This window comes from Myotis nattereri (genome assembly GCF_964212035.1).
Source record: "Myotis nattereri genome assembly, chromosome: 8".
NCBI lineage: Eukaryota > Metazoa > Chordata > Mammalia > Chiroptera > Vespertilionidae > Myotis > Myotis nattereri.
This window is the reverse complement of record NC_138083.1, coordinates 87,488,234-87,515,928: the sequence shown is the minus strand read 5'-3', so window position 1 is coordinate 87,515,928 and position 27,695 is coordinate 87,488,234. Positions and strand designations below refer to the sequence as shown.

General features: G+C 38.7%; 1 protein-coding gene across 2 annotated transcripts; it reads right to left on the bottom strand.

Annotated features, from left to right (window-relative positions):
- Positions 1–971: 971 nt before the first annotated feature.
- On the bottom strand, positions 972–25,144 carry LOC308523396 (lung adenoma susceptibility protein 2 homolog). 2 transcript variants are annotated; one of them, XM_081097319.1, is made up of 9 exons: positions 24,965–25,144; positions 21,609–21,879; positions 19,251–20,033; positions 18,176–18,323; positions 14,600–14,702; positions 10,950–11,081; positions 8,624–8,694; positions 1,575–1,616; positions 972–1,455 (listed from the first exon to the last, which is right to left on the bottom strand). In XM_081097319.1, exons 2-9 carry the CDS (start codon positions 21,832–21,834, stop codon positions 1,446–1,448), a joined length of 1,515 nt encoding a protein of 504 aa, XP_080953445.1. In that variant the 5' UTR covers positions 21,835–21,879; positions 24,965–25,144; the 3' UTR covers positions 972–1,445. The 2 variants fall into 2 exon arrangements, with proteins under 2 accessions (XP_080953445.1, XP_080953444.1); XM_081097318.1 differs by lacking the exon at positions 24,965–25,144 and having other exon boundaries at positions 21,552–22,993.
- Positions 25,145–27,695: the final 2,551 nt, after the last annotated feature.

Genomic DNA, 27,695 nt, shown 5'->3' with positions numbered 1-27,695 from the left:
ATAGAGCGTAGGCCTGCTGACTGAAGGGTCCTGGGTTTGATTCTGGTCAAGGGCACATGTCTGGATCCCTAGAAGGGGGCGTGCAGGAGGTAGTCAATGATTCATCACTGATGTTTCTATTTCTCTTCCTTCCTCTCTGAAATCAATAAAAAATAAATTTTTAGAAAAGCAAAATGTATATGTGACAGGGGAAGGGAAAAAGAAAGGCAACTTACCAGCCTTTGGAAGGTTAAAATGTTTGAAACAGGAAATACACGACTTGGTCAGAGCTTTAAAGAAATAGCAGAATATGCTAGAACCTAAAGTTTAGATAACCTACGTGAAAGAAAGTGGAGTGTTTCGAGTGTGGGCGAAATATACACCATGGTGAGAATATTCCCATGGAAAGCGTGGGACAATCTGAGCACTTAGTTGTAGCATATTTGATGAAATAAACCAGTGGTGGCGTGCAGTCTTCAGTGTAAGGGCTGAAAGTGCAGGGAAAAAGGTTTAAGGCGAACACGGGTATTAGGCGGCCAAAGGGCTAGTCTCAGCTAAGTTGCTAAAGAATGGATCAAAGTTAAATTTGTTGCCTGGGTGGCGTGGCTCTATGAACCAGGAGTTCACAGTTTGATTCCCTGTCAGGGCACATGCCCGGATTGTGGCCTTGATCCCCAGTGTGGGGCGTGCAGGAGGAAGACCATCAATGATTCTCTCTCATCATTGATGCCCTATCTCTCTCTCTCTCTCTCTCTCTCTCTCTTCCTCTCTGAAATCTATATATCTATATATGTATACACATATATACACATATATCTATATCTATATCTATATAGACATATACACATATATCTATATATCTATATATATTAAATTTGTTACATTGTGAGAAAGGTTGTTACACAAACAAGTCCGGTCAAGATAACAACAATGTAAACTGGGAGGGTAAAAAGCAAAGATTTTCTTGTTCAAAAAAGGAAAATGCTATTGACCACTGATGACTTTTTAATAAAAGAATAGAAGCAGAGAAGTAGGAAAGGAATAACTTCAAATATCACAGGAAAAATATCTGACTATTATTGCTCTACAATGTGTTCAGGTAGAGGCCTAGGTTTGTCCCAATCATTGTGATAGGCACTGCAACCCAAACGAATATCGACCCAGGTATGAAATTTCCAGTTGATAGAGGGACTAGAATGACACACCGTCTTCCACATTTGAAGAGACTTCCTTCGTTCAGAAATTACCAATTTTATTGGCCCATTACTTCTTTTGTCTGCTTTCATGCCACGTGCCTTTTGGCAAGTTCACTTCTTCACGATAGCACTTCCATCAAATAGGTTCTGAGACACAGTGAAGAGTGTGACACAAAAACTTAAACAAAAATCCAAATTTATGAGTAATTGTATGTATTCAAAATACAGGTGGGAGAAAGGAATCTTGTCCTGATTCATCTTCAGGCACATTTAGGTATACCTATATGTAATTTAACAAGACAGTATCATAAACATTAAATACAAACTACCAAAACACCCACATACAGAAATTTCAACAAGAAATATCATAAAAAGAGAAGACAATTAACTCAAACAAACCCAAGATAGAGTTCCTCAATTTGGTCAGAAATCTCCATGAAGCTGAAATAAATTATCACAGAAAAAAATTAAAAGTAGAGTTCTTATTGATAATAGAGAAAATATAGTTGAGTTTTGTCATCACATATACATCACACTTTATCCCTTGATCTCAAATAACTTTTGGAATTAGGTTAAATTTTTTTCATATTCAAAAATTTTAATGTCTTATTAAATTTTTTTATTTAATATTTTTATATGCCTGAGAAAAAGATGAAATTTTATATTCCCAATGCAATTTTTAAAATCTAATTGTTCTCATTTTCTGCTTTAAATTCCCAATTCAGCAGTCAATACTGTAGTCTCTCTTTTTCCCCAGGAAATCTCAAAATAAAAAATACTGAGCCCTGGTCAGGTGGCTGTTGGTTGTAGTGTCATCCTGTACAACAAAAGGTGGTGGGTTTGATTTCCAGTCAGGGCATACACATAGGTTGTAAGTTCGATCCCCTGTTGGGGTACGTACGGGAGGCAACCAATCAATGTTTCTCTCACATCAACATCTCTCTCTCTAAAAACCAATGAACAAAAGAAAATAATTTTTTATAATGAAAGAGCCCTGGCCGATGCTGCTCAGTGCATAGAGCACAACAGCTCTTGGACCAAAGGGTTGCAGTTTTGATGCCCAGTCAAGTTCGATCCCTGGCCCTGGTCGAGAGGCAACCATTCTATGTGGAGAGTAACCTCTCTCACATCAATGTTTCTCACTGTCTCTCCCCTTTGCTTCCACTCTAGAAATCAATGGAAAGAATGTCCTCAGTGAAGATTAGCAAAAACAAAAACTGAAATATTTAACATGTTATAAATTAAATCAATTCTTAAATTCTTGAACACTTATTTAGTATTTTTCTTAGTTGACTCTCCTACATATTTTTTAAAGGCTGAAATTAATCATTTTGATAAATTTATTCCCTTTTCAGGTAAAAGATTAACTTCCATATTTAACAAAAAAAATGTACTCCATTAAATATAATCAAGTTTCTTAAAATATTAGTTATAACATAAAATTTTAAAGCAGTATTATCTTATTCAGTATTGGAGATATTTTCTTACAAATGGGGGCAGTAAGCAAACCAGTGCCATTCGGTCATTACACATAATCCCTTTGGAGATGCTTTCTAAGTATATCCTCTGTCTGACCAGCATATATTATATAATTAGAAGTTTATTACATGATGTCTTTATCTTCTCTGCCTTCTTCAGAATTTGTCTAACAGTGGATTTCACTAAGCCTGGAGCATGCTTAGCCCAGATCCACCTGATGTTCACCTGCTAAAAATCTGCAACAGCTAAACCACATTTTTAAATCATCAAAATAACGCCTGTTTGACTGGATGCAAACTATTAGCTGAGAAGCAGAAGACCGGAAGATGATCAGAAAACAGAATGTCCATGGCAGGTACCTCCACACAGGAAACCAAACAAACTTATTGAGGTAGGAGACTCTCAATCTGAGCACAGAGAACACTATGGCAACTGGCTCACTGGTCAAGAAAACAGAGACAGGGTTCATTCTACATTTTTGACAAGTAAGTTCTATAACAAAGGTTTTATATAAATAGAGCTTTACATTTAGAGAAAATAAAAAATTATCTGGCATAATGTATTTAGAAATTCCTATTGACAATAAAGCTACTTGGTAAGGAGGCTGCCATTTGGGTAAAGAGTTAATTTGTAGCATTTGTATACATAGATATTCTTTAATTTCATATGCTTCATTAGTCACACTTTATAACTTAAATTCTTAGTTTTGTGGTAAAGAATGCAGCTCTGCTCACTTCCAGGTAGAGACAAACTTTAAAGACTACAGACTGCTTAAGAGAAAGTTCAGTTCTTACAAAGTAGCTTTAAAATAGAGTATTGCAAAAATAAAAAATAAAAAAAAATAGAGTATTGCTTTCTGATTTCCCATATTCATTTTCTTTTTTAGTTACAAAATTTCATAAAGCAATTGGTCACTGATCTCATAGTTTTTACTAATTTGAGTTAACCCCCAAACTAAAATCTGGTAAATAATCTAGTATCAAAATATCAAATTCTCAAATATCTCCCCACAAAATGTTTTGTAAACTGTCAAGTAATATCAAGATTATCTTAAGTCTGGCCGGGTAATTTAGTTGGTTACAGCGTCATCCTGATAACCAAGGTTGTGGGTTTGATCCCAGTCAGGCCACATACAAGAATCAACCAATGGATGTATAAGTAAGTGAAACAACAAATCGGTTTCCTTCTCTCTCTCCCTCTTCCTCTTTCTCTAAAATAAAACTTAAAAAAAGACTATCTTTTAGAGAATCAAATCAAAGCATTAATTAAACAAAGTTCTCTTGGATTACACAACATAGAACAATATTCCTATTAACACTGAACCACCCCATTATTAATGTTATTTGAAAATAAAACATATCTTAAATATTTGATTTACAAAATTTAAAAGTAACATACTTCCATATGGATAAGATACACCACAAGAATTTTGATATTCCTTTAAGTTCCTTAAAAGTGGATGTTAACTGTAACAAAAAGTCTACTCCACTTAAGAAATTTTAAATAGAAACCAGAAGAATTTCTTAATCCACAACTAGACGATAAAATGGCGAGGATGCTGAAGAAGGTTAAGTCCACGTGAGCTTCAAGAACGGAAATCATCCATCCATCTTTGAATATTAGACATTTGCTGGCCTGAAGACCAAAGTCAGACTATAGAATAGTGTAGGTCCTTCCAGTTCACATTCTGGTATTTTGGCATAAAATGAGGATAGGTCACAAAGCCTACAGACACTTTCAAGTTTGTTTTTTAAATATACAATAATTGAACCAATCAGAATAGTGGATGGCTTATTATTATTCTGCCAGCTTAAGCAATAGGAAAAAAAATACATTTTTGTTTTTGTGGTGACTATTTATTGGTTAAACTTTTATTTTCCTCTTCACATTTTCGGTGACTGTTTCCCACTGGTATCATCAACCAGGTCCCTCAGGCGAGATAAATGGTGCAAAGCCCTTCATTAAAAAGTATAAAACACATTATAAACCAATATTAAGGACTGAATAGGCAACGCAGACAGCAAGAAATGGTGATTACATTGTTTATTAACTTCAAAGTTAGTAAGAGAAATGAATTTATAGAATAACAAATATCAAACTTTGAGAATTTTTCCTTTCAAAACTTTGATAACTGAATAATTGAGGGTTAAAATTCATCTAAAACTCTATAAAAACATTTACTTTTAAAAAATTATTTTTGACATTCAAGATTTTTTTGAAAGTCTTCCAAGTAAGCTTAGTAAGAAACAATAGATATCATTTGTTATCACACATAACAAAACATTTTTTCAAGTAATTTTCACAACAGTGTATATCATTTCAGAAACAATGTGTATAGCTTATTTTTTACATATGCATTCAAGATAGCTAAAATAAAAAAACACTAAAGGATCAGTTAGTTCTGAGGAAAACTCATTTTTATTGAGCATGGAGGAAACAAACAACAATTATGTTGAATGATGTAGTATTATACCAACAACATGGTTTTCTCTAAATAAAGCTAAGATTACAGGTCAGGTATCAGTGAAGAAAACTCAGTCATCCTTCAAACAAACCAGGAAGAGAGAGGCTTTAACTTTCCAATCTTCCTCTAAAAATACTGTTCCAGTTTTCCCTCTCCTATCCTTCAGATCCAAGGGCCACTCAAAAAATGTCAACCATATTAATCAACCATATTTCAGATCTCTGATGAACAAGAGATCAAGAAAAACAAATGACAATGTGTAATCTCTAATGGTTAATTTCTAAGATGAGCTAAAGGTGGTTACTATAACAACCTATTCTACAGTCTTTACCACAGGTTCAATAAATGAAATAAATCCTCAGGATAAAGAGGTGGAGGAAACTATTAATGTTAATTACCTGCATTGTATCTATTTCAACCAAGTGTCTCTTTAACACTTACTCAAATATAATTAATTAGAGGCCCGGTGTATGAAATTTGTGCACGGGGAGGGTCCCTTGGCCTGGCTAGTGATCAGGGCTGATTGGGGCCTCCCTTCCCTGGCTGCCAGCTGCTGGCTGGGGCCTCCCTTTGTTCCCTGCCGCCCCTTGGTGGTCAGCGCAGGTCATAGTGAGCGATGTCTCCCAGTCGAACTCCCACAGGGACAATTTGCATATTAGGCTTTTATAGCCTATATAATAAAAGGGTAATATGCAAATTGACTCTAAAGGTAGAACGAGTGGTTGCTATGATGTGCACTGCGGGGGGCAGATGCTCAACACAGGAGTTACCCCCTGGTGGTCAATGCGTTCCCACAGGGGGAGCTCCACTGCCATAAGCCAGGCTGATGGCTATGAGCGCAGTGGTGGTGGCAGGAGCCTCTCCCACCTCCTTGGCAGTGCTAAGGATGTCCAACTGATATCCCCAAGGGCTCCCAGGCTGCCAGAGGGATGTCTGACTGCCAGCTTAGGCCCGATCCCCTGGGAAGCGGGCCTAAGCCAGTAGGTGGACATCCCCTAAGGGGTCCTGGACTGAAAGAGGGCGCAGGCCAGGCTAAGGGAACCCCCTCAGTGCACGAATTTTCGTGCACTGGGGCTCTAGTATATAGATAAAAGAAGAAATTGGATTCTGCTACCCTTGGCAACTTCAGTTAATTTTTGAGATTCTCATTTGTTTTAACTAAATGACAATAACTCACCCAAAGTTACTAAGCAATCAGAGGTAAAATTAACTAGACTCTATCATTTCTACATCCTATAGTACATCTCTCTACCTAAAGAATTATTTTCTTCCTAGAGGCATACAGATATGAGAAAAAAAGACAATTTGCAAATATACTTGGGAATTATCTTCCCTTTTATTTTCAGGTGTATTATTCAACTACTTGTGATTCAAGAGAAAGAAAAAGGCAAGTGACTAGAATCTTATCTTACTTACAATCCCAATGGCCAGACCCCTTGGATTTAAAGGACTTTGAAAATGGATAGAGAAAAAACATCCTCATCTTTATTTTCACTAAATACTACCTATAAATTAGAATTTCTTTCCATTATGCATGTAAGCAACAAACCAAATCTGCCACAGAAACTGGAGATATTTTCATGTCACATTACAATCATTACAGGAATATCAAAATCATTTAAACTCATCACTACTTCAAAATTATAATAGTCATATGACAGTTACAAAATTACAATAGGTATCAAACCAACTGTTAGAACCTGTTATCTAAGTCTTTCTGTCTATATCCAAAAGTTCATATGACATAACTGATCAACCACTAGACAATTTTAAGCCTAGTTGTTTATTCATTGAATAGTAAGTATCACTGGTGACCCAGAAATCAATGCTTTCCAATATTTCCTTTCTCTAATTGTTTGCTGATCAACATGTGCAATAAGTAAAAGACCATGCCATAATTTAATGCTTTTATTCAAGCAATGCAAAAGGCCTTCATATTATGTTTTTACAAAATGAATTTTAACTTACCTAGATTTTAAAAGTATTGTCTTACTTTAAATGCATTAATAAGCACATATTACTAATTAGCAATTTAATATTTTCATAACTATAATTCAATATACCTGGTTCCTTTTTAGTCCTATGTAGTTTGTTTTATACCTTTAAAAAACAATGGAAGAGCCCTGGCCGGTTTGGCACTGGGGGGTCCCAGGTTTGATTCCGATCAAGGGCACATACTTGGGTTGTGGGCTTGATCCCCAGCAGGGGGCGTGCAGGAGGCAGCCAATTGATGATTTTCTCTCATCATTTCTATCTCTCTCTCTCCCTTCTCCCTTCTCCCTTCCTCTCTGAAATCAATAAGAAAAAAATACATTTTTTTAAAAATAAAAGAAAGGAGGGAGGGAAGTAGAGGGGAGAGGTGAGGTATGATGGGAAGGAATAAGAAAGTTAAGCAGAAACGAAATCTTCAGTCTCCCTACCTTGGCTACACAATCAGCTGTCAGTTCCTGTCATTTAACCTCTATCTGCCCTGCTGACAATAAATAATTTACTTAGAGAAGTGGAGGATAAAATTGTAGAAGGAAATAATTCTTTATTTTTTTTTCCTAAAAAGGTGAAAAACAGGCTAATGGGGAAAACATCAATTTAGGGGTCATGACACAACACTGTATACAGCCAAGTGAAATGGTGTTATGAAAGTAAAAATATTTTCACCTTAGCTTTTCCCAAGCTCAGTATACCATCTTCTGAGTGCACTTTAATTTCATACAACCAAACCTATAAATAAATACCCTCCCTCTGCCAATTAAGAAAGACGTGTATTCCTTCCCAATTTTTAGTTTAAGATAATTTAACTAAGAAAATAGGTGGATTAACACCTTCAGGGCATTTAGATTATCTTTATATCCACAACATTATATCTACTTTAGTTTTCTGTGGATATAGGTCAAATAATGAATTATTTATGATTATTGTATTTCTTCTAGAACAGTGGTTCTCAACCTTGGCTGCACATTAGAATCACCTGGAATCTTTTTAAAATCCTGATTTCTGGGCCTTGTCCTCTGGAAATTCTGTTTCTTTGTTATGGGGTGGGGCCACAACATTAGTAACAAAGAAACAGAATTTCCGGAGGATGGGGCCCAGAAATCAGGATTTTAAAAAGATTCCCAGGTGATTCTAATGTGCAGCCAAGGTTGAGAACCACTGTTCTAGAGGGAATATATGAAAATACATGTCATGATCAAGGTGTTTTTCCAGGATATCCACACCAATACTAGCTCAAATTGTTGTTATTATTCAGAAATAGAAGAGCATCAATTAAGGCCATTCACATCATTATATTTTAGGTGTCTAAGGTTATCTCATTAGGTCCTAAGAACATTTTAAATAGGGAAAAACACAGGTTTAAGAGAAAACTTCAGGATTAAACAGTATGTTCCAAGAAGTTTAATATTCTTATAACTACTTAATTCCATCCTGAAACCTTCTGATTTCAATCTAAGAGATGGCTAAAATAGATTTGTACCCATAACATATTCAGAAATTACTAGAGAATACTTACTTTTGAAGTGACCTAGTAATCGGAACCATACCTTCCTTCAGTTGTAATTTAGAGAAATCATCTTCTGAAACCTATTATTAAAAAGACCAAATGAAACAAAATACTGAAAATTTAAATATAATTATAAACATAAATGCTATTTAATATGTGACTTAAAAGAACAGTAAAAAAATACTGTCTTTGTTTCCAAAGAAACCTAGCAAAAAATTTTCAGTAAAGTATTACATATTTTTTCTAAAAATAATACAACTATATTTAGATTCATCTTTAAATTGTCCTAAAGTATGCTTTTAAGTTATGTCCAATAAAAAAATCAAATCTTGGTTTGAAATTATGACTTTATAATGAACTCAGTCTTGTCTCAATGTTTAAAAAGGGAAGGAAAGAAAAATAAATTACACATTTTATGTTAATGTTATGATCATTAGAATGGAAACATAAAAATTAAGAAATACAACTCCAAAGAGCAGGCCATGATAGTCTCCAAGAGTTAACCTACTCATTTGTAATGAAAACTGAATTTCAGAAAGCTCTACTGAATAATCCTATCAAAATAATGACAACAAAAACATTTATTAAGTATTTTAAGGCATTCTTTTTTTTTGGCATTCTTATATTTAAACAATTTAAGTATTACTATTTAAGTTTTTTAATGTTTTTATTACTAGGGTAATTATTTTATTAACTAGAGGCCCGGTGCACAAATTCGTGCACCAGTGGGGTCCCTTGGCCTGGCCTGCAGGATCGGGCTTAAACTGGGTCTCTGACATTCCGAGGGGTCCCCGATAGCAAGAGGGCACAGGCCAGACCAAGGGTCCCCACCAATGCATGATAGGGGCCGGAGAGGGACGCAGGTTAGCCAGCCAGGGAGGGACCACAGCAGGGCTCCAGGGCATGTCCGGCCCATCTCGCTTAGTCCCGATCAGCTGGACCCCATCAGCAAGCTAACCTACTGGTTGGAACGTCTCCCCCTGGTGGTCAGCGCACGTCATAGCGAGCAGTTGAGTGGCCTTAGTATGTCATTAGCATATTATGCTTTGATTGGTTGAACTGCCAACTGGCTGACCAGACACTTAGCATATTAGGCTTTAATTATATAGGATAAGGTATTTATTAAACTTTTATCAGGTGCCAAGCACTATAATAAGTACTTTATATAATCTGTCTCAATTTCTCAACAACCTTTTTATTCCCAAATATATTTTTATTGATTTCAGAGAGGAAGAGAGAGGGAAAGAGAGATAGAAATATCAATGATGAGAAAGAACCATTGATCGGTTGCCTCCTGCATGCCCCCTACTGAGGTCGGGCCCACAACCCAGGTATGTGCCCTTGACTGGAATCGAACCTGGGACCTTTTAGTCCACAGGCTGATGCTCTATCCACTAAGCCAAACCAGCTAGGGCTTAACAACCTCATTTTGCAGAAGAGAAAACAGAAATTAGTAAGTGGCAGAATTAGAATTTAATCAAACTTGGGATTATATAAATATTCTCCCAAGTTATGAATAAGAATATATTCATAAACACTATATTATTGTGAAAAAATTCAATCCCTAAAGAACAGTAGCCAAAGCAGAAACAGATTTCCAAATTCCTAGGAAATATAAAAAAATTCAATATTTTCAAAATAAAACTTTACATAACTGTATTCAGAAGTCAATAAACACATGGCACCAAAATTAAATTTCAGACGACAAAGGTCTGTGGAGAAGTCTAATGTTGAAACGTTTTCACCCTGGCCAGTGTGGCTCAGTGGGTGGTTGTATTGTCCCATACTCTAAAAAGTCTTGGGTTTGATTCCCAGTCAGGGCACATGTCTGGGTTGCAGGTTTGATACCAGTCCCCAAGTGGGGCAGGTGCGGCAACCAATCAATATTTCCCTCTCACATCGATGTTTTTCTCTCCCTCTAAAAATCAATGAAAATGTCCTTGGGTGAGGATTAAAAAAAAAAAAAAAAAAGGTTTTCTAGATCTCCCCAATTTATAAATACAAGTTGGAGTACAGAGAATAATTTTGTAGGCAATTCAAAAACAACTTTTATAATCCATTCATACCATAGTTGTGAATCATCATATCTAAATGAGATGGTGTATTTATAACCATAAACTAAATAAAACAATCCATTCATGGATATACAACTGTTGAAATCTAACAGTATTCAATGTGAATAAGTTTCTGGGGGGGAAAAAAGAATAATCCAACTCTACAACATGTGTTATGTGGCCTGCTTATTAACATAAAACTGGAGGTCTAACTAAAGAGGTTCTAGAAAGAATTCTTATCTCTTCACAGATCCAAATTCATAAATCAAGTTTGTGCTTACTTGTTTAATCTCTCCTTTTGGCTCCACAGTTTTATTCTGATTAAAACTTTCTTGTACGGCTTGAAGATTAAATAACATTTGTTTCAAGGCTTCAACAGGACCATGATGTTTTCCTCCAGACAGGGTACAGCTCTAAGGTTAAAACAGATGATCAATTAACCATCCAAATTTGGGGGCAAAATGCTATATTTTGTAATATTCTCCCCAACACAAAATCAATGCAAAAATCCTAACAATACATGTCAACAGAGTGTTTTTAAATGTTGTGCATAACTTATCACCTCCCTTTACCTAGTTCCCAGATGAAGTTACTTAGTGGTAATCATTATTAACAGTGTGGCATATCCTTTCTAGTTTTTGCTCTTTCAAAATGAATAGTACTTGTTTATGTTTGTAATGCATTCATTTAGTACATTTAAAATCAAAGATTTTTAGAACTAAAACATCCCCAGAGAGCAGGTAAGTCAACCTGCTCTTTTCAGGTGTGTAAATGGAGCTGATTATCAGGTGAGCAATAACTAGAATTTTAAATACATTATTCTCTACACACTTTTAAATATGTTTGACACACAGAATACTGGTTTTCCATCTCTTCATGGGTCATACATTCCTTGCTACCTAAAAAACAGTCATAACTTAATTAGCACTGATCTTATCTACATCCCAAGAAGGCAATAGCACTTAAGCTACATAGGTGGTCAGGATTCTTTTAAAAGAATCTGTAATGGATATTTTCAAACTTCTTTTTTTTAAAGTCTTTACCAACCTATTATTTTTACATATATACATGAGTTGCTGTGTACTGAAACTATCCACAAAGTGGCAAATAGTCCTCAAGATTTCTGTGATTTAACATATTCAACACAGACCGTAAATATGCATATAATTTAAACTTCAAATCTAGCCGAAACCGGTTTGGCTCAGTGGATAGAGCGTCGGCCTGCGGACTGAAAGGTCCCAGGTTCGATTCCGGTCAAGGGCATGTGCCTGGGTTGCGGGCGTATCCCCAATAGGAGATGTGCAGGAGGCAGCTGATCGATGTTTCTCTCTCATCGATGTTTCTAACTATCTCTCTCTCCCTTCCTCTCTATAAAAAATCAATAAAATATATTTAAAAAAAAAAACAAAAACAAAAAACTTCAAATCTAGAGGAAATTGTTGACTAGCAAAGAATATTAGAAGTGTCACATTAGCATAACCAATGGACACAGACACTGGGGTGGTGGGGGCTTGCCCTCAGGGGTGTCAATTGGGAAAAAGGAGACATATGTAATACTTTAAACAATAATTTTTTAAAAAAGTATTAAAAGTGTGCTCTCATTGGTGAAGAGATTCAGTTAAGTATAACAGCTAAACAACATTTTCCAATAAAAAGAACCACAGCTCAAAAAAAGGGGGACATGTCAAAAAGACACAGGAGCCAACTGAAGGAACTGGAAGAATTTGAGCAACAAAATAAATAATATCTATAGTAATAAAAGCGTAATATGCAAATCAACTGAATAGCCAAACAGCAGAACGACTGTCTGGATGTCCTTCTGGACGACCTTCCAGATGAAGCTGGGGGTGGGGGGCTGCAGCCATGGGAGCAAGACAGCCGCCTGTGGCTGCGAGGGAGGGATCGAGGAGCTGCGGCTGTGAAGGCCTACTCTTGCACGAATTTTGTGCATCGGACCTCTAGTTGTATTATAAGCCTAGAATAAAATAAATATCTACGAATCCCTGCTGATATAATTTAATAAACAAATAAGTGGGGGGAGAAGGAATAGCCCTTCATTACACAAGAATTTCTATTAATAATGTAGAAAAGACAAGATTCCCCCATGGATACTAAAATTAGTGAATGAATTTTCGACCACTTGCATAGTCTGAAAGTATCTCCCCTAAGATATTTATTCATTACAAAGGGAAATTAATTTTACTAAAGAGAAAGCCAGTAGACACCAAGTATTCAAGGTTAACAGCACAAATTTTAACGTATTTCCATAACTTTGTATATTGTTATATTATTGTATTAGCGAATGTGACAATATCTGGAGGAGAGGCATGTGCGGAGCACATGAATGAAATTTGTGTCCTTATAAGAGACACAAGAGAGCTTGCTTTCCCTCTTCTCTCTACCATGTGAATATATGGGGAAGCTGGCCACCTGCAAACTAAAAAGCAGGACCTCACCAAACACTTTGATCTTACACTTCTCAGCTTCCAGAACTCTGAGAAATAAATGTTTGCTATTTAAGCCACCAAGTCTATGGCATATTACAGCAGTGCAAACTAAGATATACATTATCTGTATATCAATGGTAGCAATACATCACGAACCCTCTGATATAATGCACTGAGAAGGGCACACAGCATGATATCTGTTGCATTCTTGCAAAAAATACATAACCACATTCTAATTATGAGAAAACGTCATACTAAAACAAATGGAGGAATTTTCTACAAAACAGCCAACTGACCAGTATTCTTCAAGTGTCAAGGTCATGACAGACAAGGGAAACTGAGAAATTGTAGCAGACTGAAGTAGATTACGGAGACATGACAACTAAATGCAAAACTGAATCCTGGATTGGGTCCTGAAACAAGACACTGGTAGGAAAACTGGTGAAAGTAGAATAAGGTCTGCACTTGGAAGACCCCAAAAGCATTATTTCAGTATTTAACACCATGGCTTTTATTTCTAAATCAAATTGTTTATCATTTCTTATGTGCACATATACACATTTATGCTTTATTTTGGGGTTATGTGCAAAATGCACATATGCTGATTTAGTAAAATTGGATATTTTCCTATTTAAAAAATTATATAGCCCTAGCCAGTTTGGCTCAATGGATAGAGTACTGGCCTGTGAACCAAAGGGTCCTGGGTTCGAATCCAGTCAAGGGCATGTACGTTGGTTATAGGCTCCTCCCTGACCCTGGCCATGGTCAGGGTGTGCACAGGTGGCAACCAATAGGTATGTTTCTCTCACATCGATCTTTCTATCTTTTCCTCTCTCTTCTACTCTCTCTAAAAAAAAGATCAATGGAAAAACATCCTCCAATGATGATTAACAACACCAACAACAAATCATAAAAAAAACAGAGATTTACAACTGTATCTCAGAAACACAACTCTCAATAATCAGCTGCCCTGTGGGAAGATATAATTTACTCTATAATGATCTGTTTTATATGTTTTCCAGAAAACAAACAGACCAAGATTGTAATGACAATTTAGGCTTTCTGTAAGAGTTCAATCCCAGGTCCCTCTACCTTAGAATTTATCTATATATAAAAGCCTAAGTGACTGTTCGACTGTTCAACTGGTAGCTATGATGTGCACTGACCACTAGGGGCAGACGATCAATGCACAGGCATGGAAACATGGAACAGAATGATGAATCTTAGAGGGAAGGGCGGGAAGAGATTAACCAAAGATCTTATATGCATGCTAGAGGCCTGGTGCACGATTCGTGCACCGGTGGGGTCCCTCAGCCTGACCTGTGGGGATTGGGCCAAAACCGTGCACCGGGCCTCCGACATCCCCTGAAGGGTCCTGGATTGCAATAGGGTGCAGGCCAGGCCCAGCGACCCGCACCAGTGCACAAATCTGTGCACCGGGCTTCTAGTCTTTTAATAAGTTAAAAAGATTTAACTTCACCCACCTGATCATCATCATTTAAAAAGTCTTCAAGGAAACTTTTAGCATACTTTGTCCTTGGAGCTTGTTGAGGACTGTCATCAGAGTTAATAGGAACAGGAGATTTACTACATAGGGTTTAAGAGACAAGATAGCAATTAAGTTCCCAATTTACAAAAATTAGGCAGTATATAATTGAATGGTTATCATTTAAATATAAATGGTCACCAAGAAATAACTGTTATAGCTATGATTCATATTGATATTGCTTGATAATTCTCTCATCTTCCTGAATCTATACCAGAATCTAACCCTATTTCCTTGCTTCGCCTTTAAAGCTTCAAGGAAAAAAACTTGGACTGGCTGGCATAGCTCAGTGATTGAGCGTCAACCTATGAACCAGGAGATCACAGTTCCATTCCCAGCCAGGGCACATGCCAATGTTGCAGGCTTGATCCCCAGAGTGGCGCAAGCAGGAGGCAACTGATCAATGATTCCCTCTCATCATTGATGTTTCTATCTCTCTCTCCCTCTCCCCTCCTCTCTGAAATCAGTAATAAAATTATATTTAAAAAATTTAAGACATTAGTCTTCAACTAAACAAATAATCCATCAACTACAGGCTATGCTCTGAAAGCTCACTTGTTTCAAATAAGCAGTACATTTTCCCAATTAAACACTGTTAGTTATCCAATGATAATACACAAAACTCTCATGAATTTATAGGATTTTCTACTGGGATGGCAGTTATACTTTCTGCCACGTCAAAGCAATAGGACAGATGCCCCACTCCAGAACTGGCATTAACATATAAAACAGATTAGAGTGGGAAAATAATCAAATTTGAAATTATAATTCCTAAATTCAAATCCCAAACCCAGTCACTATATGACCTTAAGTGACTTATTTATCTGAACTTCAATTTCTACATTTGTAGTCCCACTTATCCCACAGAAGTACTGCATAAATTAACGCCATGTACCTGGTACCTTTAATAGATGCTCAATAAATATTAATTTTTTCTTAATTTAAGGGGTAGCAGAAAAAAGGGCATCCCTAGCAAAAGTAAGAATTTTCCCCAAACCAGATTCTGTTAGTCACAGAAAATAAACTCATACTATCTTTCTCTCAAATATATACATATATATATATACATACACACACACACACACACACACACACATATATATACATATCAATATGAGATGTGTTTCTAACTCAAGTACTCAGATATCTAAGTATCTTTATAATATGTAAATTTCACAATAATTTTTCTTTATTAGCAGCAATTCATTATTAACTCATTTAATTTGTAACTCAGCTTTTTATTGTTCTCCAGTAGTTTTTCCCTCATTCTTTATAAGAGTTTGTACACCCACCCACCATTATCAAAAGCATTAACCTGATTATTGAAGGTGGGTGCTGGGTACATAAGGATTCATTATGCTACTCTTCTACTTTGTATTTCTTTGGAATTTTCCATTGAAACAAAAAAAGCAATTATCTGATTGCAGTTGTACTCCATCTTTTAGTATATTACTTTGAGTACATCCAGGTCAATATTTAAAAAATATGTATTTTTATTGATTTCAGAGAGAAAGGGAGAGAGAGAGATAGAAACATCAATGATGAGAGAGAATAATTAATTGGCTGCCTCCTGCACGCCGCCTACTGGGGATCAAGCCCAAAACCTGGGCATGTGCCCTTGACTGGAATCGAACCTGGGACCCTTCAGTCCACAGGGTGACACTCTATCCACTGAACCAAACCGGCTAGGGCCAATTTTTTTTATGACAGATTGATAATAATTTGTCAATGTCATACTAAGGCTAAGTCTATTCCTTCATCTCACAATCCATCATTAATTTTATATACAAACATACCCATCACTATATGAACCCAATTTTCTAAACATCAAATACTGTATACAAAGTACTGGGCCAAACCACTGATAATAATAATTATACTAGCCAGAAGTTATATTATCTAATTCTAAACTACATTAAAATTTTTACCCTTAAATATCTCTGATATTATTTGTGCACCCATTTGGGTTTCAACTGAAAGCAAAGTATTGCAGCTATAGTACTCTACAAATACACAGAACAACTGACAAAGAGAAATTAATAAAAATAGCCCTAGCTGGTTTGGCTCAATAGATAGGGTGTCAGCCTTTGGACTGAAGGGTCCTAGATTCAATTCCAGTCAAGGGCACATGCCCAGATTTCAGATTCAATCCCCAGGAGGGGGCATGCAGGAGGCAGCCGATCAATGATTCTCTCTCATCATTGATGTTTCTATCTCTCTCTCTCTGAAATCAATCAATATATATATTTAAAAAAAATAGATCAATTTAAAAATTAGATCTATTGACTCATTTTAAAAAAATATTATTGAACCAACAATCTATAATAATAAAAGCATAACATGCTAATTAGACCGACAGCTAATGTCCTTTTGGACGAAGCCTGGGCTGCGAGGGCCGAGGCAATCCACTGCAGCTGCGGGGGCCGAGCACCTTGCTCAAATTTCGTGCATCGGGCCTCTAGTTGAAAAATAAAGCTAAACAAAGAAAAAATGTATTTTGAATAATCACCAAATTACAATTTACGAGATTACCATATCCTGACTTAAGTACCTTGTATTTCTTTTCTAATCAATTGAATCCTCACACAAAAATGCCAAAGCAAAAGAACTTGTACAAGACCTTGTACAAAGTAGAATTATACAAAGTAGACAAAACTTGTACATGATCTCAGGGAAGAACTGACAGAGCTGGAATTCCAAACCAGTATTGTAGTCAGTGTACACATTTAAAAATAAATAAATAAAAATAAAAAAGACATTTAATTGAGAACTAAAAAAGGATCCATTAACTAATAAACTCCATTTATGACAAAATAAAAGTTTAGACAACTGAATATAATAAATATCAGAAACTAAGGCAGGATATACGGTTACCAAGAATGCATTTCTAATAAGTCTAGATATAATAATATCACTAAAAAAAGCTTTCCTATCTATACTCCTAATCCTTACCCTAAGTTCACATTCAGTTATCTAGGTGAACACTTCTGAAATTATTCTGAGAAACTATGTCATTGAAACGTTAAATATACAAATGAAAATAATCTTAGAAATTATAAAAATTTATACAATATAAAAATGGACCATCATTTATGGAAAATAACGACTGAAAGAGAAAGTAAAAGTAAATGAAAATAGATAACTCCTAATATATGGAGAGAATATAGTAGTAACAAGACTCCCATAGCCCTCCTTCTTCTACAAAATAGTTGCTTTCGGTTCTAATTCCTCACAGTAAACATATATCAATATTTTATAGTGCAACAAAAGGAACTGTAACAAAAACAAAAGTTACATAATGTACTTAAGTTATGAAATAACCCACGATCTTATGGTAACAAATGAAAAATATAATATCAAGCAAAGCAACACCGAACACCATTTTCTACAGAATTACCATGTCATTACATTGCTAATTATAATCAAGTTATATAAAAATAAATTAAACATTCATATATTTTTCATATGGAAAACTAATGACCTTACATGACTTTTCCATTAATAACGTACTTACAAAGCAACAGGAACATTTTCCCACGATCTTTCTGCTTCCAGTTTATCTAATGAACAAGGACTATCATCCTGTTTCATCGACTTTGGTAATTCAGTACAATGCTCTAGATTCCTCTTGGCCTTCAGGATAAGTAATTCAATTTTGTCACCTATTTTAAAAGACTACATTAATTAAGAAAAAAATAAATGCAAAGCACGGCAAAATCTCATAAAGCAACAAGGATTCAGATAACTTGGTATGCATACAGGGTGCCCCCCAAAATGTATACATACACTTTGAATAATTATAAAGGCAGTGTTTATTAAAATACATTTCATTTTCGCCCTAATCAGTTTGGCTCAGTGGATAGAGCGTTGGCCTGCGGACTCAAGGGTCCCAGGTTCAATTCTGGTCAAGGGCATGTACCTGGGTTGCGGGCGCATACCCCGTAGGGGGTGTACAGGAGGCAGCTGATCAATGTTTCTGTGTCATCCATGTTTCTAACTCTCTATCCCTCTCCCTTTCTCTCCATAAAAAAATCAATAAAATATATTTAAAAAAAATACATTTCATTTTGAAAATTGAGCTATCAGCTGTTAAAGTATGCATACATTTTTTGGGGATACCCCCTCTACACATCTTGAACAGCAAATTATGTCAAAATGTGACATTTCAAACAAATAAAAGTAGATATTTTCTAGCTATAAAATGCTACTTAAAATGAAAATCATAAGAGTTCAAAAAATATATAATCTGATCATTACATCAAGAATATAACATTGCCGAGGCCGGTTTGGCTCAGTGGATAGAGCGTCGGCCTGCGGACTCAAGGGTTCTGGGTTCGATTCCGGTCAAAGGCATGTACCTGGGTTGTAGGCACATCCCCAGTGGGAGGTGTGCGGGAGGCAGCTGATTGATGTTTCTCTCTCATCGATGTTTCTAACTCTCTATCTCTCTCCCTTCTTCTCTGTAAAAAATCAATAAAATATATTAAAAAAAAAAAAAGAAAAAAAGAATATAACATAAAAGCTCCTAGATATTAGGTCAAATTTACAGCATTTTCTTTGATTCTTAAAAGCAAACAAAAAACAATTACCATTGAATGGCTTTTTGGATTGTCCTGGAAGAAGTGGATTCTCACAATGACATTGGCTATGCTCAGAATCACATTTATATTCATTAACAAATCTTTTATCACCACTCAAGAAATCTGAACTATTTGAGGGTTCAAAAGAATATTCGAAACAATCTAATTTATTCATAGGTCGAGAAGTTCTTTGTGCCTGATAACTATGTCTTGGGGAACAATGCTCGTCTTTAAATATTTTATAAATACTTTGACTATTTGTGTCAGGTAGCAAGTCTTGGTTGTGGAGCCAGACTGGATATTTGAAATCAGGTAGACTAGTTATCCCTGAAACATTAAGGTCAGATTTATGGCCAGTGAGCCATCTTGGGTAATTCTTTTCAAGATCGCGTTCTGAACTGTCCTTGAAAGATGATTTCTTAAAAAAAGATGGTTCAGAAATGCATTTACTCGTCTTATTCACAAGTTTTAGGTTTTTTAGCTTATGACACTGCTTTCCATTTATATTTGTGTATACCACAGGAGTAACTAAGTTATCCTTGCTTCTGGCAATGCAGGGTTCTTGAAAATTGTGATTCTTTTCAGTGTCTGATAAACTCAGTCTTCCAATGCATTTCTTGGTTTTCTTGGTAATTTGATGACCTGGTCCAACACAAGTAAAAGGAAATGATCCGTCTGCTGGAAGTTTTAACAGATCATCAGTTGTTAGGCTAATGGAGTCTATGTCATTGATAGTCCGTCTTCTAGAAGATGAGGACAAGGAGCTTTTTTTGTGATGAAATTTTTCAAAAGCTGAAAAACAAAGCATACTTCTGTTCATCTTCCCATATCACATATAAAAACACTTCAAAATATCCAACAGTAAATGAGAATTAAGAATTTAAGGAAAAAAAAGAATTAAAGAACCATTTTGCCACTTTCCCATGATCTTCAATAAAGTTTTGATTAAAAGAATAAAAGGGATAGGTTGATGAAATAGAATGTGCTTTTCCCCCTCACATATCAATTTGTTTTAACTAATTTCTACCCTTATCTCTACACCCTCTTGACTTTTTCCATGTTCTTTAATTTACTGTTTCTTCCACTTTTTTCATCTAGACCAGCGGTTCTCAACCTGTGGGTTGCGACCCCTTTGGGGGTCGAACGACCCTTTCACAGGGGTCTCCTAAGACCATCGGAAAACACATACAGCATATCAGATATTTACATTATGATTCATAACAGTAGCAAAATTACAGTTATGAAGTAGCAACAAAAATAATTTTATGGCCGAAACCGGTTTGGCTCAGTGGACAGAGCATCGGCCTGCGGACTGAGAGGTCCTGGGTTCGATTCCGGTCAAGGGCATGTACCTGGGTTGCGGGCACATCCCCAGTGGGGGATGTGCAGGAGGCAGCTGATCGATGTTTCTCTCTTATCGATGTTTCTAACTCTATCTCTCTCCCTTCCTCTCTGTGAAAAATCAATAAAAATATATTTAAAAAAAATAATAATTTTATGGTTGGGGGTCACCACAACATGAGAAACTGTATTCAAGGGTCGCAGCATTATGAAGGTTGAGAACCACTGATCTAGACATACACAATCCACTGACACACTCACATTAATATTGGCCACTCAATACTGGCTGCAACACAGGATTTGGAAAAGTTTGTGAATAAGTTAGGTGAAAAATAATTTGCTTTCTTTACTAACGCTGCAATAGCGAATAGCTGTTCTAATTCTCCTCTGGAATAGTGCCCATATCCTTCTAAAACTTGAATGCAAACTTTTTCCATACTAGGGCTACTCCATAAGTGCTCAGTAACTGGTTATCAACAGACTCATTCCAAATTTGTCTTCATAAAAGCCTTATCAAGGAAAAACTCAATGTAGTGTGAATATTATTATTCCATAGAATAGAGATCAAGAAGACTAATATAATCCTTTGCAATCAATTGCATAGGAACAAGTGTAAACTAAGAAAGGCTGCGCTTCACTTAAGTCATTAAGCTAGTAAATGAAAACTAAAACCACCAAGTCAACACTTTTTCTATGATGCTATAATAAACAGCTTAAGGATTTAGGACCAGCCACCTGCTGTAATTCATCAGCTTCCACTCCAAGGTTGCAAGGGGATCTTAACTGAAAATTCCTAAGTACCAGATAAGTATACAGTCCTTAAAGAAATATATTCATATCTCAACATTATAAAAGTAATTTTTACCCCAAAAGAATAAAAAAAGAAGCATCTGGATTTCAAAGGCTACAACACATCTTTCAAATGATTTAAGTCAGTGGACAAAAAGAAAACAAACAATAAAAGCATACCATGGTTTGGTTTATGAATATAGTTGGAGGATTCTGGCATATTAGCAGGACATTTACCAATGTTAATCTTTCCAGTGCTTACACCAGGATACATCCGGCTTAGATCAAAATCATCAATATAGGCCTGTAGAGCCCGAGATGCAGAACTGTACAGTTTATCCTTATACTGAACAGAGCCATCAGCGGTAGAGGAATTACTACCACTGAGGCTGCAGCTTGCTAACAGAGAAGATACTGAAGATTCCCGAGAACAAACTCTGTGTTTTGTATTTGGTTTTGCCATGCCTTCCTCAAAATGGGTTATTTCTGTTCATTTCTCTTAGAACCACTGTAATACAAAAACAAAAGGTTAAGGTTCCAAGTAAAAGAAAAAATAGCCATATACAAAGAAATTCAATATGTAAACTTTTTATAATTTTCTTTAAAGAATAAAGCCCATTACCTATAAATCCTTTAAAGGCAATACACATTGTAGATTTTTTTATTATTTTCATTATTGTGAATTCCTTCATCATTTGTTTAGAAAACATTTATTAAGTACTTACTATGTGCCTGGAATTATGTATACAAAGATTATCTGAGAACATGCATAAGTATAGGAAGGAAAGGGTACTCACTTTTTTTAAATGTCCTAAAACAACTGATTTACATAGTCTTTTCTTATGGTGATATATTCTATGACATCACAATACTTAACATTCCCTTATACATAATACTTCTCATTCATAAGTCTACCACTATGCACTACAGAGAGTAGGTCCTCAATAAATTTTTAAATGCATCAAATGTGGTATTAACAAGGAACAGTGGAGAATGTTGTAAATACCAATATGTAACTTTAGCCAACTCCTTCACCCCCAAAAGACTTGAGAACAAAATATAAAGAAATAAACTACAAGTCATACCATAAAATGAACAGGCAAAATGCTTTTTCTAAAACAACATCCATCTATATAAAAGCCCAAGTGACCGTTCTCCAATTACTATGATGCGCAGTGACCACTAGGGGGCAGACGCTCCAACTAGTAGGTTAGCTTGCTGCTGGGGTCCTGCCGATAGCAACTGGGCTAGATGAGCCGGACATGCCCTGGAGCCCTTCCTCCGTTCCTCCCTGGCCGGATTGTACACTGATGGGGTCCTGAATTGTGAGAGAGGCCAGGCCAAGGGACCGCACACCGGGCCTCTAGTTGTTAATAATCATTTTCTGAGCTTCATTTTTGGTACTACCCTCACTATATTCAATTCTTATATTAAACAGATTCAGACTACCTCTCTTTTAAAGGAGGCTTAAATAATTAGAAAACTGACTTAATGTATTCATCTTACTGTTTTTGCATCACTAAAATGGGCAGAATTCCTGTCTACCTTAGTTATAACAGTAACAAGATCTATACTTGAAGCCCTAAGAAATAACAGAATGAACAGGCACTACTTCAGTGTACAATGTGACATTGTTTTAAAATTAAATCAATGGGTTTTCTGTACTTAAAACATTAATGTCTAGAACTTAATACATGCTCTGATATTATAAAGTTAATATGTTTAACTTTTGGCTGTATTTTGGGAATGTTTTAAGTTATAACAACTTCCAATGTTGTTTTTCTAAACTGTCAAATTTGACTTTAAAATACTGAAAGTTTTCCATTTGAGAAAGTAAAGAGAGTAACACATCCTCCTCCAGCCTTGAACTGTGCAACCGCCTTCGCAAGAGCTGAAAGCAGCCGGTGGGAGCAGCGACAGAACAATGCTCAGCCTCTGCCTCGCCGAGTGCGGTGACGCTGGTGAACACCCAAGAATGGCCAGGCAACTCGTCCCGGCAGCCAAGGCATGTAACCACCTACGGGTCCTCCCGTGGGCGAAGGCTAGAGGAGACGTGGTACATAAATACAATGAAATACTGCTCAGCTGCAAGAAAGGCTGGAACAGCGCCACTTGCAGCATGCATGGATCGGGAGAGTATCGCGCTAAGCGAAGGAAGTCAGACAGAAAGGGACAAGAACCCTAGGATTTCACTCATGTGGGCTATTAAACAGAAAACAGCAAACCCAGACACAGACAACAGCATGGTTACCTGGGGGGAAGGGGGCAGGAGAGGGTAAAGGGGTCAAACACATGGTGACCCAAGGAGAAGAGATTAGGTGGAGAATACACAACTCCTTATACCAGCGGTTCTCACCTGTGGGTCCACCCCTTTGGGGGTCGAACGACCCTTTCACAGGGGTCACCTAAGACCATCGGAAAACACATAAAATTACATATTGTTTTTGTGATTCATCACTATGCTTTCATTATGTTCAATGTGTAACAATGAAAATACATCCTGCATATCAGATATTTACATGACGATTCATTACAGTAGCAAAATTACAGTGATGAAATAGCCACGAAAATAATTTTATGGTTGGGGGTCACCACAACATGAAGAACTGCATTAAAGGGCGGCATTAGGAAGGCTGAGAACCAACTCCTTAGAGAGGATGGACTATGCAGCCGGCCCCTGGAAAGCCTAAGCGGCGCTTCCACCCTTAGCTGTGACGGGCGCTGGCCACCAGGGGGCAGAGCTCCCGCCAGGAGGTCAGCCTGCAGCGGGGGTCCGGCCACCGGGACTGGGCTACACGGGCGGGCGGGGCACTCGAACTACCATAGTGCAAAGTTCCCGAAAGGAAACAAAAGTATAAAGAAATACTGAACCACCCCCTTCGCAGCTGTCACGGCTTCAAACGGTGCCCGACAGACCCGCACTTCTCCCCCCGGGATCTGGCAGCAAACCCCCAGCACCTTTTCCTTCCATCAACACCCGTGCGTACCCGCGCCCGTAGGGAAACCAGCCCATCACCCCGAGCAGAACGGGAAACGCAGGAACCGCCAGCCGCCTCCGACTCGGAAACACCGTGTTCCGCACCGAGTCGCCGCCGGGAGCGGCTCACCCTCAGCGAACGGGCCTCAGACCGCACGGCTCCGGGGCGCCCGGGACGGAACCGGCACTGGCGCACCGTCGGCGGCAGGAGGAGTAAGCGGGCAGCCGGCGCCCCGCCCCGGGCACGCCCTGCCTTCGGGGCCCCCGCCATCAGACACGGCTTCACGCCAGAGCATTGGCGCCTCGGGAGCGAACGGGGAGCAACCGAGATCCTCGGGGTGACGGCCCCCAAAGCTCCCACCCCCACCCTCACTTCAGTCGGCACCTCGATTCCCCGAGACCCAGGTCGGGCACCTCGGTCCCGGTCCGCGATCCTCCCCCTAAAACTGTCCCTTTTCCGCAGGCGCCCTCCCGCAAGAGTCGCCTTCCCCTTCCCTCCCCGCCACCCTTCCTGAGCCTTTCCCTCGGGCTGTCAAAGGACCGGACGCCCCTCGAAACCCTCCCCCTATTTTTCGGGCCGAACTCGCCGACAAAGGTCCGGACGAGAAACACGCACACTTTACAACTGCCCGCCGAGAACCCAGGCCTGTAGCCCGGCGGGAGACGCAACAAAGCATCCCGGTCGGACCCCGCCGCGCCTCAGGCTCCGCTCGCTCGCAGCATCCTCTGCCGTCACAGCGGAGCGCGACGCCCGCGCGGGCTTTCAAACTGATCCAACATGGCGGCGGCTCGCGGTGCGCATGCGTGGCGCTCGGGCGCCCGGGGCGAGCCAGCCGAGGGGCGGAGTGCCGGAGGGGAACGCGGCGCCGCGAGGCGTTCGGTCGCGCTGCCTGCTGGGAAGTGTAGTTTCTCCCCACGCCTCTCTCTGGGGTGGGTGTTCGTCCACGTACGACGTACGTCCACATCGCTGCCGCGCACGCCCCCCCCCCCCCACCTCGGTCTCCGCTGCTGGGGACCAGTCTGCGCGGATGACCGGCCGAGCCTTCTCCCGCCGGCTCCCGGGGCTGAGTGAGGGGACTCGGTCAGGGAGACTTGGGGCGCGTGCGGCTGACGTTTCGGGTCTCCGAGCGCCGGCCCCACCTCCCCAGTTCTTCCAAGTGAGCTCGTCTCCCCGCTTTCAGAGCACCCCTTTCCGGGATAAGGCATCACCTGGGCCAGGGGCAGCGTCCCCGGCCGCTGCCTCCCCTCCCCCCCGAGTCACTTCCCCATTTTCTCCCCGAGCCCGGCCCTCCGGGGCTGCCCAGCCCCTCACACTCAAAGCAGATGCGGGATGGGAGGAAGGAGGGCTGGGATCCAGCCAACTCCGTGGGGACCTGGATTCCCAGGAAGAATGGCAGCGACCCAGTGCGGATGGGGGAGCCAGGCAGGCAGACGGGAAGAGGGAGATGATGCTGTACAAACCGATGTAAAGACCCACGTAACAACGTGTGTGAGCCGTCTGCAAGGCTGGCTCAGCCTCTGAGAAGCGAAGAATCCAGTTTCAACCAGGTGGTGGATCAAAAAAGATGCCATCGCGGTGTCGGGGGAGGCTTCCTTCCCACTGACCCTGCGGGCGAAGACACCTGGGTTACTCCAGCGGAACACACTCCGCGCGGCCCATGTCCCGCCACCAGGTGATGCAGGGCATTCTTGCTGTTTGCTCTCGTTTTCATCCTCTCTAGCCCACTGCACTTAATCTTCCCCTTTTTCTTAGCAAATGAAAAACATACAGAAACGATAACATTCCGTTGAGTGGTTCAGTTAAAGACATGTTTATTGTGGCAGTAAGTGCTAGGTGATTTGACAACGAATAGGACAGAGCCCCTGCGATTGACACTCAACCGGGATGTTTCTATCTGTGCAATTCCTAAAGCAGCCAATATCATGTATGTTGCTGGTTGGAAATAAATAACATATTTACTGAGACAAATCCAGGTCAGGGTCCAGCCACAGACTGCTAATGGCATGAGCCTAAAAACTTAGGCTTTTTGCTCTGGCCGGTTTGGCTCAGTGGGTAGAGCCTCGCCTGCAGACTGAAGGGTTCTGGGTTCGATTCCGGGCAAGGGCACATGCCTGGGTTTCGGGACTGATTCCCAGTAGAGGGCCTGCAGGAGGCAGCCAATCAATGATTCTCTCTCATCATTGATGTTTCTATCTCTCTCTCCCTCTCGCTTCCTCTCTGAAATAAATATGTATTTTTAAAAAGTTAGACTTTTTAAATCCACGTTCCACCTAAATGTTTTTTAACCTGTCATTCTTTACTACACTTGATCTTAGCCAAAAGGCCGAGAAGCGATAACCTGTCATTCTTTAAAATAATTGAACAGTTCTTTTCATTGACAGTATCTTTAATGTTTCACTTACTACCTTTTTCTTCCATCTCGGAGCATATGTAATGTGCACATGTTTCCTGATAAGAGCATAAAGTGTAAATAAAGGATGCTGAGAAGATATAAAGGAACATATCAAATATATTGATGTAATTCATGGATAAAAATAATTCTACTTCCACTTTGTTCCTTCACAGTTTAAGAGATATGGAGACCTCCAGGAGGATTTGGAGAAGAGTCCCAATAGTTATTAAAATTCTGGACTAGATCTATTAGGAAAGATACACTAAGAATCTACCAGGAAAGAGGAGTTACAGTGGTTTATGAAAGCTTTTCAAGTAGAGATGTCAACCAGGTGTCATGCCTTGATGGAGAACTAAACAGGAGAAAATAGATTTACGTTCCAACCTAAAGAGCTTTAGGTGAGAGCTAAGGAAGACATGTCCTGATAATTAAACTTTAAGAAGGTTTATTGAGGCAGCTCTTTGGAGAGTTTCTTTAAAAGGTAGTTCTAGATGTGTCCATTTTAAGAACAGAAACTAACCTTTTTGATCACCAAGAAGGGTCTCCACACTTTCAACCCCTTTTACACATATTAACTCAATCCTTGCGGTGAACCCATGAGATAGGTATTATTATCTGTGTCTATGAAGAAAAGGCATAGATATGAAAGTTGAAATTCAAGTTAAGCAATTTATCCAAAATGATATAGCTGGTGTGAGTGGCAAAGGCAGGATTTGAATCCAGCTCTGTGTTGTCACCCTCTTCCCACCACACCAGCCAGCTTCTCTTAACTGAAAACTAGATGATGGGCCAAAGGATCAATGAGACTCCAGCTCCTGAGCTCATTTACAGCAGAAACAATATCTTACTCAAGCGTATTTGCCACACCTACCTCAATACCTAACCCCTACTGAATTGATTCTAACTTTATATCCCGTCTGACATTTAAACAAAGACACCAGTGAAGAGCGGTCA

Excerpts from the sequence above, each read along its gene's own strand:
- LOC308523396 (XM_081097318.1), bottom strand. The coding sequence starts at position 21,834 with ATGGCAAAACCAAATACAAAACACAGAGTTTGTTCTCGGGAATCTTCA. Across the intron at positions 14,703-18,175 it reads GAAAATGTTCCTGTTGCTTT|TAAATCTCCTGTTCCTATTA; the intron begins GTAAGTACGTTA and ends AACCCTATGTAG. Across the intron at positions 11,082-14,599 it reads TTTTAAATGATGATGATCAG|AGCTGTACCCTGTCTGGAGG; the intron begins GTGGGTGAAGTT and ends TTTTAACCTTAG.